At 46.2% G+C, this 18,119-nt stretch overlaps 1 protein-coding gene across 3 annotated transcripts in view; it reads right to left on the minus strand.

Annotated features, from left to right (window-relative positions):
- FBLN5 (fibulin 5) overlaps nucleotides 1–18,119 on the minus strand; it is a 92,759-nt gene that overhangs the window by 66,022 nt on the left and 8,618 nt on the right. For all 3 annotated transcript variants that reach the window (XM_019983699.2, XM_019983698.2, XM_019983697.2), the window contains one exon: nucleotides 15,594–15,848. In XM_019983699.2, coding sequence (XP_019839258.2) covers nucleotides 15,594–15,848 — 255 coding nt within the window. The remainder of the gene's footprint in view (nucleotides 1–15,593; nucleotides 15,849–18,119) is intronic.

An 18,119-nucleotide genomic window follows, 5' to 3' on the forward strand; every position in this document is an offset into this window, starting at 1 on the left:
CTAGAGAAACAAAGACCTATATATAGAAAATTATAAAACACTGATGAAAGAAATCAAAGATGACACAAATAGATGGATAAAAATACCATGTTCATGGATCAGAAGAATCAATATAGTGAAAATGAGTATACTACCCAAAGCAATCTATAGATTCAATGCAATCCCTATCTAACTAAGAACGGTATTTTTCACAGAACTAGAACAAATAATTTCACAATTTGTATGGAAATACAAAAAACCTCGAATAACCAAAGCAATCTTGAGAAAGAAGAATGGAACTGGAGGAATCAACCTGCCTGACTTCAGACTATATTACAAAGCTACAGTCATCAATATAGTATGGTACTGACACAAAGACAGAAATATAGATCAATGGAACAAAATAGAAAGCCCAAAGATAAATCCACACACCTATGGACACCTTATCTTTGGCAAAGGAGGCAAGAATATACAATGGAGAAAGGATAATCTCTTTAACAAGTGGTGCTAGGAAAACTGGTCAACCACCTGTAAAAGAATGAAACTAGAACACTTTCTAACACCATACACAAAAATAAACTCAAAATGGATTAAAGATCTAAACATATGACCAGAAACTATAAAACTCCTAGAGGAAAACATAGGCAAAACACTCTCTGACATACATCACAGCAGGATCCTTTATGACCCACCTCCCAGAGGAATGGAAATAAAAGCAAAAATAAACAAATGGGACTTAATTAAACTTAAAAGCTTTTGCACAACGAAGGATAAGGTGAAAAGACAGCCTTCAGAATGGGAGAAAATAATAGCAAACAAAGCAACTGACAAAGAATTAATCTCAAAAATATACCAGCAGCTCATGCAGCTCAATACCAGAAAAATAAATAACCCAATCAAAAAATGGGCCAAAGAACTAAACAGACATTTCTCTAAAGAAGACATACAGATGGCTAACAACACATGAAAAGATGCTCAACATCACTCATTATCAGAGAAATGCAAATCAAAACCACAATGAAGTACAATCTCATGCTGGTCAGAATGGCTGCTATCGAAAAGTCTAAAAGCAATAAATGCTGGAGAGGGTGCAGAGAAAAGAGAACCCTCTTACACTGTCAGTGGGAATGCAAACTAGTACAGCCACTATGAAGAACAGTGTGGAGAGTCCTTAAAAAACTGGAAATAGAACTGCCTTATGACCCAGCAATCCCACTGCTGGGCATACACACCAAGAAAACCAGAACTGAAATTGTACTCCAGTTAAAGTGTACTCCAATGTTGATCACAGCACTGTAACAGCTAGGACATGGAAGCAACCTAGATGTCCATTGGTAGACAAATGGATAAGAAAGCTGGGGCACATACACACAATGGAATATTACTCAGCTATTAAAAAGAATGCATTTGAATCAGTTCTAATGCACCTCTAATGAGGTGGATGAAACTGGAGCCTATTATACAGAGTGAGCTAAGTCAGAAAGAAAAATACCAATATAATATAGTAACACATGCATATGGAATTTAGAAAGATGGCAACAATGACCCTATATGTGAGATAGCAAAAAAGACACAGATATAAAGAAGAGACTTTTGAACTCTGTGGGAGAAGGTAAGGGTGGGATGATTTGAGAGACTAGCATTGAAACACGTATATTACCATATGTGAAGTAGGTCACCAGCCCAAGTTTGATGCATGAAACAGTGCACTCAAAGCCGGTGCACTGGGACAACCCTGAGGGATGGGGTGGGGAGGAAGGTGGGAGGGGGGTTCAGGATGGGGTACTCATGTACACCCATGGCTGATTCATGTCAATGTATGGCAAAAACTACTACAATACTGTAAAGTAATTAGCCTCCAATTAAAATAAATTGGACTTCCCTGGTGGCTCAGACGGTAAAGCGTCTGCCTACAATGCGGGAGACCCGGGTTCAATCGCTGGGTCGGGAAGATCCCCTGGAGAAGGAAATGGCAACCCACTCCAGTACTCTTGCCTGGAGAAATCCATGGATGGAGGAGCCTGGTGGGCCCCCAGTCCATGGGGCCGCAAAGAGTCGGACACGACTGAGCGACTTCACTTCACTTAAAATAAATTAATTAAAAAAAAAGAAGGCTCCAACCAGGACTCTGTGGAGCATGGAGGTGATATCATTGGAGGTGGTCCGATAATTAACCCCCAAAGTTCAGACTCACTGTAAAATCACTGCCTCCAATGAAAAGATACCACCTCTAAGTCTACCTGCCTCAAGAAGCTAGTCTCCACTTAGCTGTCACAATCATGTCCGCATCCAGAGCAGTCAGGGCTGGAGGGAGCCTTGGAGACTGTGGTCCAGCCCCATTGTGTAGACAGGGAAATGGAGCCTAGAAAGAGAAGGTTCAGGAGCCACGACACCTTCTACCCCGGGCTTGTGCAATAATGAGATTAAATCAAGACTCCAGTCCACTGGCCTCCTAAGCCAGGAATCTTCTTCAAATAGGTATCAAAACACTACTCCTCCACTTAAAAACCAGTGTTCATAGAACAAAGCCCGAGATTATCATGGCATACATGATAGTTCCTGCCAAATATCTTAGCCTCATCTGTCACTCTTTGCCTGTTCCCCTGTCCCACCTTATTTCCATGCAGCAGCCATGCACTGGGTATCACAAATGGGCAAGTGACCAATGGGCTCATGACCAAGGCTGTCCCTCAGCAGTATTCTTCAACATATCAAGAAGTTTCTTGCCTCCATGTCTTTGTCCAGCCTGTTCCCTCAACTCGGAAAGCCCTTCCCCATCTCCACACGAAAATCCTACTCAAGCCTCCAAAGATCGACTCAAAGGCCATTGTATTCATTGCCAGGGGTTTCCCAGGTAGCTCAGTAATAAAGAATCCACCTGCCAAGCAGGAGATATGGGTTCACTTCCTTAGTCAGGAAGATATCCTGGAGAAGGAAATGGCACTCACTCCAGTATTCTTGCCTGGAGACTCCCATGGACAGAGGAGCCTGGCAGGCTACACTCCATGGGATCACAGAAGAGTTGGACATGACTTAGTGACTATACAATAACAATCCATTGCCAGAGCAGAATCCCTATTCCTTGTGGGCAGTCCTACAGCACTTGCCCATACTGCTCTCACCACACTCAAGCTCATGGAAAGACTCTGATGAGTTACATGTATCCACCCCTCCCCAACTCCCACTCACATCTGCTCAGCTGTGAGATCCTGAGGGCAGGGACTGAGTCTTATTCATCTTTAGATCTCCTCTCAGAACTTGGCAATATCTAACACAGAGACATACTCAGTGAATACCTGTTTAATCAAATAAATGCACAGATGTGTAACACCTGTCCTTGTGGAAGGATTCTGCAACCACTCCAGCCAGGGCCAACAGAGGATCTCATATCTGTTTTGACTGCTGTCCCATTTCCTTGAGCTGTAATTGTGTATGTGTTGGTTCCCTACCTCCTGCCAACCTACCCCAACTCCTGGCAAGAGAACAGAACTCTCCAGAGCAGCAATGATGCCTGATTTACCTTTCTGTGCACAGCATAGCTCCCACATGAAAATGATACATGAATAAAGTCCATTAATGATAATAAGTTAACCCTTGTGGTTAATTTATTATTTATTGAGAAGTAATCAATTTCTCTGGCTCATTTGACTCTATAAATACAATTCACCTCTATACCTATTAGTAAATACAATTCACCTCTATACATAATTCCGCTTATTAAACAAATATTTTGTTGCTATTGTTCAGTCACTAAGTTGTGTCTGACTCTTTCAGACCCCATGGACTGCAGCATGCCAGGTTCCTCTATCCTTCACTATCTCCTGGAATTTGCTCAAATTTATGTTCATTGAGTTGTGATGCTATCTAGCCATCTCATCCTCTGGTGCCCTCTTCTCCTTTTGCCTTCAATCTTTCCCAGCATCAGGGTCTTTTCCAATGAGTTGGCTCTTTGCATCAGGTGGCCAAGTCTTGCAGCTTCAGCTTCAACATCAGTCCTCCCAATGAATATTCAGGGTTGATCTCCTTTAGGAATGACTTGTTTGATCTCCTTGCAGTTGAAGAAACTCTCAAGAGTCTTCTCCAGCACCACAGTTCAAAAGCATCAGTTCTTCAGTGCTCAGCCTTCCTTATGGTCCAACTCTCATATCTATACATGATTACCAGAAAAACCATAGTTTTGACTACACGGACCTTTGTAAGTAATGTGATGCTTTTACTTTTTAATACGTTATCTAGGTTTGTCACAGCTTTCCTTCCAAGGAGCAAGCGTCTTTTAATTTCATGACTGCAGCCACCATTCCGCAGTGATTTTGGAGCCTAAGAAAATAAAATCAGTCACTGCTTCTACTTTTTCCCCTTCTATTTGCCATGAAGTGATGGGACCAGACGCCACAATCTTAGGTTTTTGAATGTTGAGTTTTAAGCAAATATTTATCAAGCACTAAAAATACAAGGTGAACAGGACAGAAAGTTCCTGCTCGACATAGAGATGTTAAATACATAATCACAAATATCTATTTATCACAGTTATGGAGCACGCACCAGACACAGTGCGGGAGGCTGTGGTCACTGCTGTTGGCACTGAGTTCATCGTCCGCCATGGCGCCGGCATCCCATCATGCTTCACTTTGCTCACAGTGGCCCCAGCAGAGGTGGCCACCCCTCACCCAGCTCAGATGCAGAAAACAGATGATTTGTCTTTCTCCCCAATGGGAATGAAGCTGAGTCTGGGATTTTTGTGCCTTTGCATTATTAATATAATCTCCCTTAAATTATTATCCCCTGCTTCCCACGGGAACTGTTGAAGATGCCAATTTCATACTGATTCCGGATGCAAAGTCTGTTCTGTCTGACCTCATTGATTCCTGGGGGATGTGTTAAGACCTATGAAATATGTGGGGCTCATAAATCAACTCTGGCTGGGTTTCTGCAAACGTTTTAGTTTGAAGGAAAGTCAGTTCACACTGACAAGTCCCCCACGCCTCACCGCCTCCCAGCCTCGACCCGCCCGCCGTCCCCTGGAGCCTGTCGATGCTGGCTGCCTGGGGCAGGGCCCAGCACTGGCTGTCCCCATCTCCCCTCTGGCCCAGCTCCGACAAGCCGAGGGGAATGGGAGGTCAGTCCTTAACATCCAGTCTGATGTCTGAGGCCCTCTGGAGGGAAGGAATCCTGTGAATGTCCTTTCCCTGCCAGCCCCCAAGGAGATGGCCCGGGGACCCTTCCCCAAGCATGCACCTCTGTTTCCAAGACAAATAGGAGCCTCCTGCTGCTTGTTGGGCTCCAGAGGATGCCAATGGCAGGGCCGCACAATTGAATGGCGCCCCTTGGAGTTGTGCGAGGAGCTGACCCTGGCTACAGGCGGATCCCTGACAGCCAGTCCCTCCCAAGGCAGAGAAACAAAGCCCTGGTTCCAAGGAGAACACAGCTTATCACAGATTTTTCCTAGCAGAGCCCAGGGCAGAAAGGATGGTGGAGGTAAGGTCTCTTGGTAAGTTAATCTGAGCAGATGATTCTTCGCAAGCATCTTTTCCCATCAGCCCCTCAGCTACAGTGTAAATTCAATTCAGTTCAATGCTTGCCAAGTGCCAGTGGTCCAATGAAGCATGTTGGGTGCAGGCACACACCATGAACACGGTGCTGGCACTCAAGGGACAGAGATGCTTGGTCATCTTGGCCCCCCTTTGGCATCCAGCACAGTGGGAGCCATTCAAGGGGCATACTTTGAGGGGATGATGAGAGACCAAATGTGGAAGTGAGAGAAGGTACCCCCAGCCACCTGGGTTGAACGGTGCCCATGCTTTCCTTCTATTCATCCCGTCACTCATCCATTCATTAGTTGCCAATAGCTTGTTGAGAGAGGAGGGCATGGCAACCTACTCCAGTGTTCTTGCCTGGAGAATCCCCATGGACAGAAGAGCCTGGCGGGCTACAGTCCATGAGGTCGCAAAGGGTCAGACATGACTGAGTGACTAAGCACAGCACAGCTTGTTGAGAATTCACACTGCCAGATGCTGAGGGTAAACAGTGGATGCTGGAGCAGCGGCTGCATCCAAGGAAGCCCCGACACTGTCTCAACTCCTAGCATCCATGTCCTGGTGAGAGCACGTGGACTCCTGCCTGCCCTCTGTCATATACCTGGAGGCTGCCAAGAAGCCTAGCCTTTCTGCCCTTAAGCAGGAGACCACCCAGCCTGCTCGAAGATCATCTGACTCAGGGGTCTCTAGATGATGGGTCAGCCCAGCCCACCAGCACTTCCTAGTCACCACCTCCTGGGGCAATGTGGTCTGGAGTCTGTCTTTCTGTCGGCGTGTCCACGTGTCCAGAGAGGCTGGCAGCCGAAGAAAGAGAACAAGTATACCCATCTGGCCCCTCGGCACCCCCAGAGGTAAGAGAGCCCAGAGAATGACTCAAAGGCAGCCTCTTTGGCTGAGCAGGGATCAAAGTGGAGCTGGGAAGAAGCATCAGCACATGGTTACAAATCCCCTTCCCTCCTGACAGCTGCCCACCTGGGATAAGCTGCCAGTGAGCAGCTGCCACTTGTCTGTCCCTGTGCTGGGCAGGGATTGGCTAAATGTGATGTGACAGAGGCACTGCTCATCTGTGGAGAGGGTGGTGGGAGTGATAGACAGCAGCAATTGTTTAGGGGGTGTAGACAGCACATCCTTTGCTAAAACCAACTCCAAAGGGTAAGCACTACCATCCCATCTGGAAGAGAGGTCTCTCAAAGGGTTTATAGCTTGGAGCCAGGCACCTGTGCTGGGGGTGGCATTTGAACTCCAGCATCTCTGAATCGAAAGCCCACGCTTTCCCCACACATCACACTGCCCTCCACCACTCCCCAGCCTGTCACCCAGTCGCTCCAGGCCTTTGAGAACACAAAGATCCCCTTTCTTGGCATAACAGCAGATATAACTCGGGCCTATCAGATGGTATTTACATGAGGATGTTGTTATCAGCAGCATTAAACGTGATTCCTCATTTATGGCTTGAATCAGTTTCCTTGTACACATGCATACACTCTCCGCAACACTAACACTTTGCTTTCATATGGCATTTTTACTTCTTTATTTCATCTAATCCATTCCTAACAGCACAAAGAATTCCCAGATCACTGTTTCTTGCATCACACTGGGGGTAGGAGCCGCACACATGCCTTGTGGACCCCGCCCACACACGCAGATCAGAGCCACATGGAGCTCCGGCAGAAGCTGCGAGGTGGGCAGAAAACCTCTGCAAGCAGCTCTGCTCCCGGGTGTCCAGTGGTGTGCTCACCCCACTTCATCAGAGGGATCTTTGAAAAGAAATCTACAACCTGCCTCAACGATGAAAGAGGAGGTACAATCATCTTCCTACATATCAGGAACCACTGAACATCTTTGAGAACCACGGTACCAGGCACCTACCACTAATTTCAAACACATGTGGCTAAACAGGCTGCAATGGTCCACTCGGCCCTGGCCCCAGAAGGTGACAGCAACCTTGTGCCCTCCTGCCCTGCAGCAGGGCTTGCTGGAGACCTGGCCTGACACTCGCTTTCGCCAGAAACAACCACAGCAGGGCTGGAGCTGCCGCGGCTCAGAGTCCACGTTTCCCCATCCTCCTGCAATACCGCTTGCTCTTCACACACAACTGGCTAATCCCAGAATGGAACATGATGAAAAGAAACATGACCAGACCAAGGAACATAAGGTGAGAGCCAAGAAAAAGTTGTGGTTCATTGAGAAAATGGCCATGCTAGGCAGCAGGGAAGTGCCTACCACACACACAAAGGCCCAGAGAGTTCCCATTCAGCCCCAAGGCCAGCCAGTGCCCTGACCTCACCGCGGTCAGGGTGAGGTCACCTAGGCCTCACCTAGGCCAATCCCTGCAGCCAGCTACAGCTGTGGGTAGGTCGGGGTTCCTCATAAGTGGAGGACTGGCATGGTCCCAGCAGAAGATGTCACTGAGTACGTGGGCTGGTTGAAACACACAAGTAGAGAAGGACCACATTACAAGCAATCCAGGTGGGAACAAGTTAACAGAAAACCCAGGCTGCCTGGACACAACCATCATCTTCCCCAAGGACCAGGGATTGAAGAAATCATCTGGTCTAGGGCATGTGTTTTGCAGACCAGTGAAGCCATGGACCTGTTTCTCAGAGTAATGCTTTTAATTGCATAAATTATATTCATAGGATTATGAAAGAAACCAATAATACTGGAAGTTATCAAAATATTTTTTAAACAAATGTATAATATATCTTAGAAATGACAAGGTTGAGTAGTAGGTCTAGTATCTCCCACAATTTTGCAGTGATGGCAAGTGGGACTATTTCAAAATACATCAAGATCTTCAAAGTGTGTCAGAATAACTGGTACAGCTCTAATGTGATGTATAAATATCTGTGCTTCTCTTGTCAATACTGCCACAGGTATTGCTAAGCGTCCTGTGGTTTATTGCCTATATAAAGGCAGATAATGTTAAATTTCATTAGAAGTTAGTAGGGAAAAAAAGATGAAAACCGATCTGCTAAATTCTATCCACAGATCCCATAGTAAGACCTCTAATCCCTGCTTTTTACAGATAATAAACCTTAGGTCAGAGAAGCCAAGTGACTTTCTTAATATCACTAGCTAATCTGGGAATCAGAGAACATTTCTTACTGATGTCCTAACTTTACCGCTACAGCATGATGCTTCAATTTAGGCTTTAAAAACATTTCTTTGGGGCTTTTTGTTTTTCAACAAAAATAAAACATTCTTCTAACAAATTTGAACAATATGGGAATTACATTAAAAATAAAGTTTCTACCTTTCTTCAAATACAGGCCTATCTAAGGGTAGATAGATGGGATGGTAGCTTCCCTGGACCAGCAGCATCTCATCATCCAGGAGCTTCTGCAAAATGTGGAGCCTCAGGCCCCACAGCAGACATGCCAAGTCAGATCTTCCCCACAGGTGACTCTGGGGCACATTCGTATGTGAGAAGAGCTGTCCTGGACACCCTCCTGGAGTCCCTTCTCTGCTGAGTTCCCCTTGGAAGCACAAGTAATGCCAATTCCTGCCACCAAAAGTGGTAAGAATTCAACCCTCCATTCTCTAAAAGGCCTGTACTCTCTTCTTGTTGTTGCTGTTTCTGCTGCATAACAAAGTGAATCCGCTCTGCATGTACACATGTCCCTTCCCTCTTGAGCCTCCCTTCCACCACCACTCTCCCATCTCACCCCTCTAGGTCATCACAGAGCACCAAGCTGACCTCTCTGTGCTATACAACAGCTCCCCACTAGCTATATATTTTCTGCTTGGTAGGGTATAAATGTCAACGCTACTCTCCCAATTCATCCCACCCTTTCCTTCCCCTCCGTTCACATGCCCATTCTTTACATCTGCATCTCTATTCCTGCTCTTAAGTCTAACTCCCAGAGGAAAGAATAAACAATAGCAGAATAACAAGACTAGGAATATGGAGTAGCAGAATTCATCACAGAATGATAAGATCTGACACACCCAAAACAGTATAACAACTATTAACCCTTACAGAAAGCCAGCCTCCATGCTAGACAAGTTATGTGAACTATCTCAGTGAAATCTCACAAATATCCTATACTAATAATTGATACTGTCATCCCGGTTTACAGATGGAAAAACTGAGGTTCAGAGAAGTGAAAATGTTTGCTCACTATCCCAGCCAGTGACTAGGAAAGATCTGAAGCAAGATGGGACAACCTGAGTGCGGGCACTGCACATGATCAGGCTTCCTAAGGCCCAGTTCACAGGGACATCTGAACAAATCTGTATCCTGCTTCCACCTGGGTCCCCTCCTCCCTGGGCCTGCCTGGTCTGGTCCCAATTCAGCAGCTAAAGAGCCCAGTGTCTCAGCTTCCTGTGCTTCCCTCCTGGTCTCATCCTGAGGACTTGGTTTCAAACCTGTATTTTAAAAAATATGAAGAAAAGCCTGCAGGAGCTGCCCCATCCAAGCACTCCTGCCCTTGTCTTATCAGCTGGGTAGTTTGTTTTATTTCACAATTAAATAAATTCAGGGTTCACCAGCATCTCAAAGCACAACCTGACTGAAGTCTCATAAAGTACTAAACTGGGCAAAGCCCAAAAGGTCTGCAAGGTGAGTGAGTACCAAGCTCAGTTTTAGGTCATTTTAAAGGTTTTCAAGAATTAGGACCTTGGGTCTTCCCTGGTGGTCCAGTGGTTAAGACTTCTCCCTTAACCACTGAGTACAGATTCAATCCCTAGTCGGGGAGCTAAGATCCTGCATGCCACACACAGCCTGGCCTAAGACATTAAATAAATTAAGTTATAAAGATTAAAGCTTCCTTGCAAAAGAAAAAAGAAGACCAGATATCAATTAAAAAAAAAATTAAGGCACTTAATACATTTTCAGACTTGATGACTCTCTACAAGTTATCATCTCAAGACCTGAGAATCTTTCTTTTCTCAATTAACATTTACCGAGTGATACCCTATGCAGACACTGGGTGAGATATTTTCACATGTTATCTGTGAAATACGCATTGTTGTACCCATTTTACTGATGAAGAAACTGAGGCCCCAGTCTCATACCTAGGAAGTAGCCAAACCAAGGTGAATATCAAGGCCTGACTGGCTTCTAAGCCCAGCCCTCTTCACTCCAGGAAACAGAGCCTTTTCCTGTCTGCCTTCTCTTCGAAAAATCTCAGGAACCTATCAGAGGCCGCCAAGTATTTCAGTTGCTTGTTCCATGACTAATCGCCCTTCCTTGACGGTAAGCTCTGAAGACAGTCCCATGGCTGTGCCCAGACTCCCTGCCCCCCTCAGCGCCTAAGCCAGAGCCTGGCACCAACGAGGTGCTCTATAAACAGGGATTGACTACATGTTGGCTGACTTTCAGGAAAAATAACTCAAGAGAATGCTTCAGGCCAATGCCATTCATCTTCCAAAAGGATCCATATGTGTTCCTCTCTGCCTGCTCAGGCGCTTTGATCAATGAGAAAACCCTGGGCCAGAAGGAAGAATAAAGATATTGCTTGTAACTTCACAAATGACCAGAGGAATTCCTGTAGTCCCTGGGGCAGTGTGGTTCTAGTAAAAGGCTGCTTTCTCAATTGCGAAACGTCTCATGAGCATTAGTTATTGGTGGAGTCCCTAGTTTGGCCACAGAGCCAAATTGATTAGCAAAGCCAGAATGAAGAATGTCCACCCAGAGAGGTGACAAGTTAAGCCACAAAGGAAACAGACAAGCCTAAAAGAGTGGCATCAACATGAGGAACCTTAGCCAAAGTCCTGTTCTCAGAGGCAGTGTGATGGTAGAAAGGTTCCTGAGTAGGGGTTCATATTCTGAATGCCTCAACCACTCAGCTTAGCTCACCCCTCCCTGAGTCCTCAGCATCAACCCTGTTAGCCCCACAGCATCCTGCCTTTTAGGTACCAGTTCCATCCTCCTTGCCAATTAACCAAGTCCATCTGGTTCTCCAATCTCTGAGATGCTGACCATCAGCTCTCCCAAGGGGCCAGGATCCAAGGGACACACTTTAACCAGCCACAGGTCCCACTACCCTCACAGAGGTTGCCCTGGTGCTGAACATCCCCAAGCCAAGATGCCGGTTTTCTTGATGACACAAAACTTTCTTGGTTCATGTAATTCTTGCGTCACTGTTCACTAAGCCTGCAGCGGTCCTGAGTGATCCAGGTTTACATCTAGGGGTTTGTGGACTCAAACCTGAGGCCAAACTTTGTTCCAGAAGGAGCAGGGTCTAGGGATCTCCCAAGTAGAACCGAAAACAGAGAGGTCAAGAAGGAAGCTCAGAGGCTCAGGGGACCTGGGCTCCGAGTCTGGCCCTGCCCGGCCTGCAGAGACAGAGGACAAGGAAGGAAATTGCTGTCTTGGAAGTGGGTACAAAACCCAGAAGGAGCAAACCTCAGTGAAAGTGTCCACTTGCTTCTTTAAGCTGGACTTACTTACAGTTGATATGCAGAAACCGGACATGCAAAGAAGAACAAGGACACTACCTAGAAAACAACTGGCCCCAAATTTAAACTTAAATTGGATCAAGTCTCTAGATCTAACTATTACCAGTTTACAGAAAAATAGATAGGATGAAGAAATACGCTAAATCCACTCCAAGAACACAGCAAGCAAGATATCAAATGTAGGAAATTCTACAGGACAGACAACTCAGCCTCTTCAACAAATAAGTGCGAAAGAGTCAAAAAAGATTAAGAAGCTGTTAAGAGACTTGTTGATCAAATGTAATTTGTAGACCTTACTTGGATCTGATTCTAAAAAAAAAAGAAAAAAAGGACATTTATGAAAGAATAACAGAAATCTGAACTCTATCTGGATATTAAATGATAAAAAGGAATTATTGTTAATTTTTATAGGTTTGACAATGGTATTGTGGCTATTATTTTTTTAAAGAAGCTTTATCTCTTAGAGACAGATACATTTTGAAGTATTTAAGGATATAACGATTCGATTCCTGATATTTGCTTTAAATTGATCCACTGGGTCAGGGTAAAGAAGAAACAAGAGTGGGTCTATATTGACAATTACCAAACTGGGTGACAAGTAGGTAAGTGTTCACTGTTTCTTCTGCTTTTGTCTAGGTTCAAAGTTTTACAGAACAAAAATTTATTTACCAAAAAAAAAAAAAAAAAAGGCAAGAGAAAGCCCTAGTTTTTCATCAGGGATCCAGGACTGACTCCTGTGAGGCTTGAACCTTGACCTTGTTCAGCCTCAGCTTCCTCATCCAGAGCCTGAATGGGTTCAAACCCTGGGTCAGCCCCCACCTGCTGTATGTACTTAGACAGATTCTTAACCTCTCTGTGCTTCAGGGCCAAAGAGAATAACAACAGGCCTGCTGTATAGGCTTGTGGTGAGGATTCAACATGTTCATTCAGGTAAGGATCCCAGCACACAGCACCATGTGCTTGCTATTATTACTGCTGCTGCTGCTGTTCCTGTTGTTGAGCATTTTCTGTGTTGAAGAGGAGGAGGAGAGGCCCCTTGGACATGTGGTCCTCCTCTCCCACAACATCCAAGTTTGAAAAACAACAGATACATGCATATGTACAACAGAATCACTTTGCTGTACACCTGAAACTATCACAACATGGTTAATCAACTACAATCCAATACAAAAGCTTAAAAAAAAAGAGGGATTCCTTGGTGGTCCAGTGGCTAAGACTCTGCTCGCAATGTAGGGGGACCAAGTTCCATTCCTGGTCAAGGAACTAGATACCACACGCCACAACTAAGAGTTTGCATGCCGCAGCTTAAAGTTCCTGCTTGCTGCAATTAAGACACTGCTAAACCAAAGAAATAAATACATTAAAAAAAAAAAAGAATACCCAAGTTTCAGAAACACTTTCCAATTCTCCACATCACACGCCACTTGCTCTAGCTTCCTCCACAGGATCAGACCTACGTTCACCCCCTCACCTCCTCTTTTCCCAGCAATATCCCCCTCTGGGTTCCTTCGGTTCCTCCCCACCTTCCCCCTACCCCCCACCCCCGCCCCAGCCTTGCTTCCCCGTGGCCTGTTCCCAGGCCCCGCCTCTCTCATTCCTCCTGGGGCCTCCTCCCTCTGACGTCCCCTCTCACAATGCCCAGAAGAACCAGTGTAAACCAGGAAAGGCGGGGTGGGGTGAAGGGAGGCGGGGAGGAACCCGGGACTTATAAATACATAAGGCTGAACTTTTCGGAAGTGGACGGCCCGGTGCCAGTCCTCGCTAGGGTTCCTGGATTGTATTCTCCTTACAAAAGGGCCATTATGAGGCTCCGCATCTCCCGTGAGACAGGTTGGAGGCCGTAAAAGTGCTGACGTCACAGGGACCGGGAGATGAATAGGGTTCCCAGCCGCGTGCTTATTCTCCAGTGCTGGGATCCTGGGAAGAGGGCTTCAGGGGAGGGGTCGCATTGGAGTTCCCAGCTGTCCCCCAGACGGGGTCTGCAGGACTGCCTCACGGCCACCGAGACCCGCCCCCGCTGAAATCCTGGAGTGACTCACAGGGTCCTGACAACCCCTTCCTCACTTCAAGATGTGCACGTGGTCACTCGGCTTCTCCAGCCCCACAGGACATCCTGAAGAGCAGCTCCCCACCCCCCAACTCTCTTTCTCTGCCTTTTCTTCCAGATCATTCCTTTTCTACCAAATGAGAGCAGTCACGTAGGCGAGTGAGGAAAACGTAGGCTGCTGTCAGCAGAGCAGGACCCCCATCCTACCTTTGTAATTACCTTTCTTGGTGGAGTCCACATCCCCGTTTTTATAGAATGAAGAGGCTGTGGTTAAAGACTGTTAAAGTCCCTTTCAGTTACACTGGCCTATTGTCCTAGTGGTCATAAGGAAGTGCATTACTATCTTCCCCACCAGCACTTCAGTCCGTGACTTGATTGGGTCCTGTATTCTTTTTCCTTGAACACTCATCTATATTCAACGTGACCATCAGTCAGCTCTTGTCCCTCTCTCTCTCTCTCACACACACACACACATATTTTAGATCAGTAAGAATAGAGAAGTTTGGACAAGGCGTATCCAATTTTCCCTTTTGCTCTGAAAGACACATTGTTTGCATATTATTTGCATGTAGTCAAATGAAAATGCACACTCATTTGCATGGTCATATAGAAGCCATGACAAAATCACCAACACACCTCCCCAGCAGTAGGTTACAACGCCACCTTCAGAGCCCTGGAATGGGACCAACATCAATCTCATTACGTACCCTGATGGTCTCACAAACTTCCAGGGCACAGGAAGGAAATATTAGAATTTCAATTCATATTTTATTTTGATCACATTCTTTAAAATTTTCTATGTCTCACATATGCTTTACACTCCTCAAACCATATGAGACTAACAGGATATGTATGTAATTTATAAACATGCGTGTAATAAGGGTCCAGGTTCAAAAAGATTTTGCAGATGGAGCATATGATCAAAAAACTTTGGAGCGATCATCACTCTAGACCCACCTTCCAATGTTGGAAACAGTTGCAAAGTTTTGGTCCAACCAAAGCTAAAGCAACGAGGGGGGATACTGGGTAACCCTCCACGAAAGCCACACTGGCCCACAGAGCTCCAGCACTCCCCCAGGCACCATCACAACACTTGCCAACAGCCTGGGGACCTCATGGCATATGGCATCTCCTTCTTCCCCAAGATCCACTCACACTATGAGCTCCCATCTACAAGGTTCCGCTTGGTCAAAAGACTGGTCCCCACCCAAGGAACCCACTTTCTTTCCAGAACAATTGGCCTTGTCCCTCAAGGCTTCTTTTCTTTCAGGAGCAAACATTCCATTCAAGGGTGTGTGATGCTGAAGGCTCTAGAAAGCTGGTCCCTTTTAGATCTTTAGATCCTCTCTCTGGGATTCACTTAGTATGTTTGACCAAATATATCTGTTATTGAACAGAGAAAAAACATGAGCTTGGTCTTCAAATAGATAGATGATAGATACAATTGAAAGACAGATAGGTAGGTAGATAATAAATACGTAGATGATAGATAAGATAGATAGGTGAATATATAGATGAAAATAAAGCGAAGACAAAGTGGCTTTCTGGAGACGACCTTGGGCTGGACCTGCTGGACAGGAGCGTGGCTTTGCCAGCCTAGAGGAAGCCTAGGATGCTGGGCTACTCACCCACACACTGGTTGCTTTCATCCATCTGGTATCCAAAGCGGCATATGAGAGGCCTGGAGATGGTGGGGTAGTTTGGAGCTGACAGCGGGGGTGCAGCTGCTGGGTAAGAAGCTGAGTAGGGGTTGGAGTAGGGGTTGGAGTAGGGCCCTCGGTACACGGGGTTCGTTCGGGGGATGCACAAATACCCGCCGTTTTGGTTGACACACATCATGTCTCCTCGGCAGGCCTCAGGGATGGTCCGGCATTCATCAACATCTGCAAAGCCACAGAAAGGACAGGTGTTAGCAGCCCCTCAGCCACATGGTGCAAACTGAAGCAGAGCTCTGTGCTGACAGCACCAGGAAGGATCCCAACCATGATTTACCAGCATCTGCTCCCAAATACGTAGGGCAGTGCCTGGCCCATCACCATCTGGTACTACCCAAATATTAGCTGAACTGAATCAAATTGACAAGTCATCAAATACCCGCTACCCTGGACTGTCACATGCTTGATCCAATTAACCAATCCATCATGTGTTCGGTCCTGTCCAACTCTTTGCAACCCCATGGACTGTAAACCACCAGGCTCCTCCGTCCATGGGATGTCCCAGGCAAGAATACCAGAGTGGGTTGCCATTTCCTCCTCCAGGGCATCTTCCCCACCCAGGGATCGAACCCACATCTCCTGCGTCTCCCGCACTGCAGGCAGATTCCTTACTGACTGAGTCATCAGGGAAGCCCCACATGCTTAACACTTTTCTCTAAATGAATCCACATTGTAAACCCAAGTGTGCATATTTTTTTCATCTTACATGATGATAGCAAATGAAAAAAAAACACTATCAATTGTGAAAAATAGAAGGTAAGAGTAAAAATAAAATATAAAACTATTAAAATAAAGAGTGTTTTTCTGTGGCTGTATCACCCAAAAGCATCTCAGGTACTCTTGTGTGTCCATACGACACTCAGGAAACACTGGGATGGTTCTCATCATTGTACTCAATTCTATTCCAAATAACAGCTAGGCAGGGAGAAAAAGTCCCTTGTGTCCAAAAAGACAAGGCTTGGCCAAGAGTGAGTTACTTGTTAGGAAAGTGGAGACTTACTTGAGAGTCAGCTCACACGGTGCCAACAAACAGGGCCCGCTTCCAGCCAGGCTGGTGCTCAGTCTGTTGTGTCTAGAGTTGGGGGTGGGGTTTGGGGGTGGGGGTAGGTTCTCTAGAAAATCAGCCTGGCTGGGCAGGGAACAGAGGAGGCCTGGACTGGGTTGCCAGCAGGAGCAGCTGACCTGACCCTCTCACCAACCTTGGGGGGTCTGTTCTCCGTGGGACCAGAGGCTGGGGGAGAGGGCCCTGAATCCTGACAGCTCACCCCGCCACCTCCTCCGAGAGACTCGTGCCAACTCCCCCCTCAGCAAAGGGAAACATGGAGCTCCATTTTCTAGCTGTAAGCCTGAAGTCATCATTAAAACTGGGGGGCCAGGGAAGACGGCTGTCATCCTTCTCTGCATCCACTGGCACATCCTCACGCCCCTTCACCTTGAGTCAAAGCAGGAGCCTGGAGCTTCCAAGTCATGGTTTTGTTCCTCACTACCCATCATTCTTTTCAACCCTAAGCTCAGAGATTACAAATGATTTGGCCTAAATCAAATATAATTTAAAAGGTAAATATATTCCCAAGATGGGAGCCGTATTCTTTTTCTATACTCTATGCTTCGTCCACAGCACGCTATTCTATACTCTGATTGTCTCCCTGGTCTTTGCTGATGCTGTTCCTACCACTTGGGATGCTATTTCTCGGGATCTTATTCATCCTTCAACACCCAACTCTATGCTTCATCCACAGCACACTATTCTATACTCGATTGCCTTCCTGGTCTTTGCTGATGCTGTTCTTACCACTTGGGATGCTATTTCTCGGGATCTTATTCATCCTTCAACACCCAACTCTATGCTTCATCCACAGCACACTATTCTATACTCGATTGCCTTCCTGGTCTTTGCTGATGCTGTTCTTACCACTTGGGATGCTATTTCTCGGGATCTTATTCATCCTTCAACACCCAACTCAAATGTGACCTCCATGAAGGATTTCTTTATTGACCTCAGACAGAAGGCATCACTCTCTCCCTTACTTCTCGAGGGGACATCACCTCATCTTGGCAATGACTTTATTCCACTCTGTACAGCTCACTCCGCCTAGGTCTACCACCCCCACTAGATGGCGTGTCCTCCTTGGAACCTGCATCCCTGCTGCTGGCTCAGCTGGTAAAGAATCTGCCTGCAATTCAGGAGACCTGGGTTTGATCCCTGGGTTGGGAAGATAACCTGGAGAAGGGAAAGGCTACCCACTCCAGTATTCTAGTCTAGAGAATTCCATGGACTGTACAGTCCATGGGGTTGCAAAGAGTCAGACACAACTGAGCAAATTTCACTCACTTACTTGGAACCTGTGACTACATTAGGTTACAAGACAAAGAGGAATTAGGCATGGATGGAGTGAATTTAAGGGTTTCCCAGGTGGCTCAATGGTAAAAGAATCTGCC

Source organism: Bos indicus, chromosome 21, assembly GCF_029378745.1.
Source record: "Bos indicus isolate NIAB-ARS_2022 breed Sahiwal x Tharparkar chromosome 21, NIAB-ARS_B.indTharparkar_mat_pri_1.0, whole genome shotgun sequence".
Taxonomy (NCBI): Eukaryota; Metazoa; Chordata; class Mammalia; order Artiodactyla; family Bovidae; genus Bos; species Bos indicus.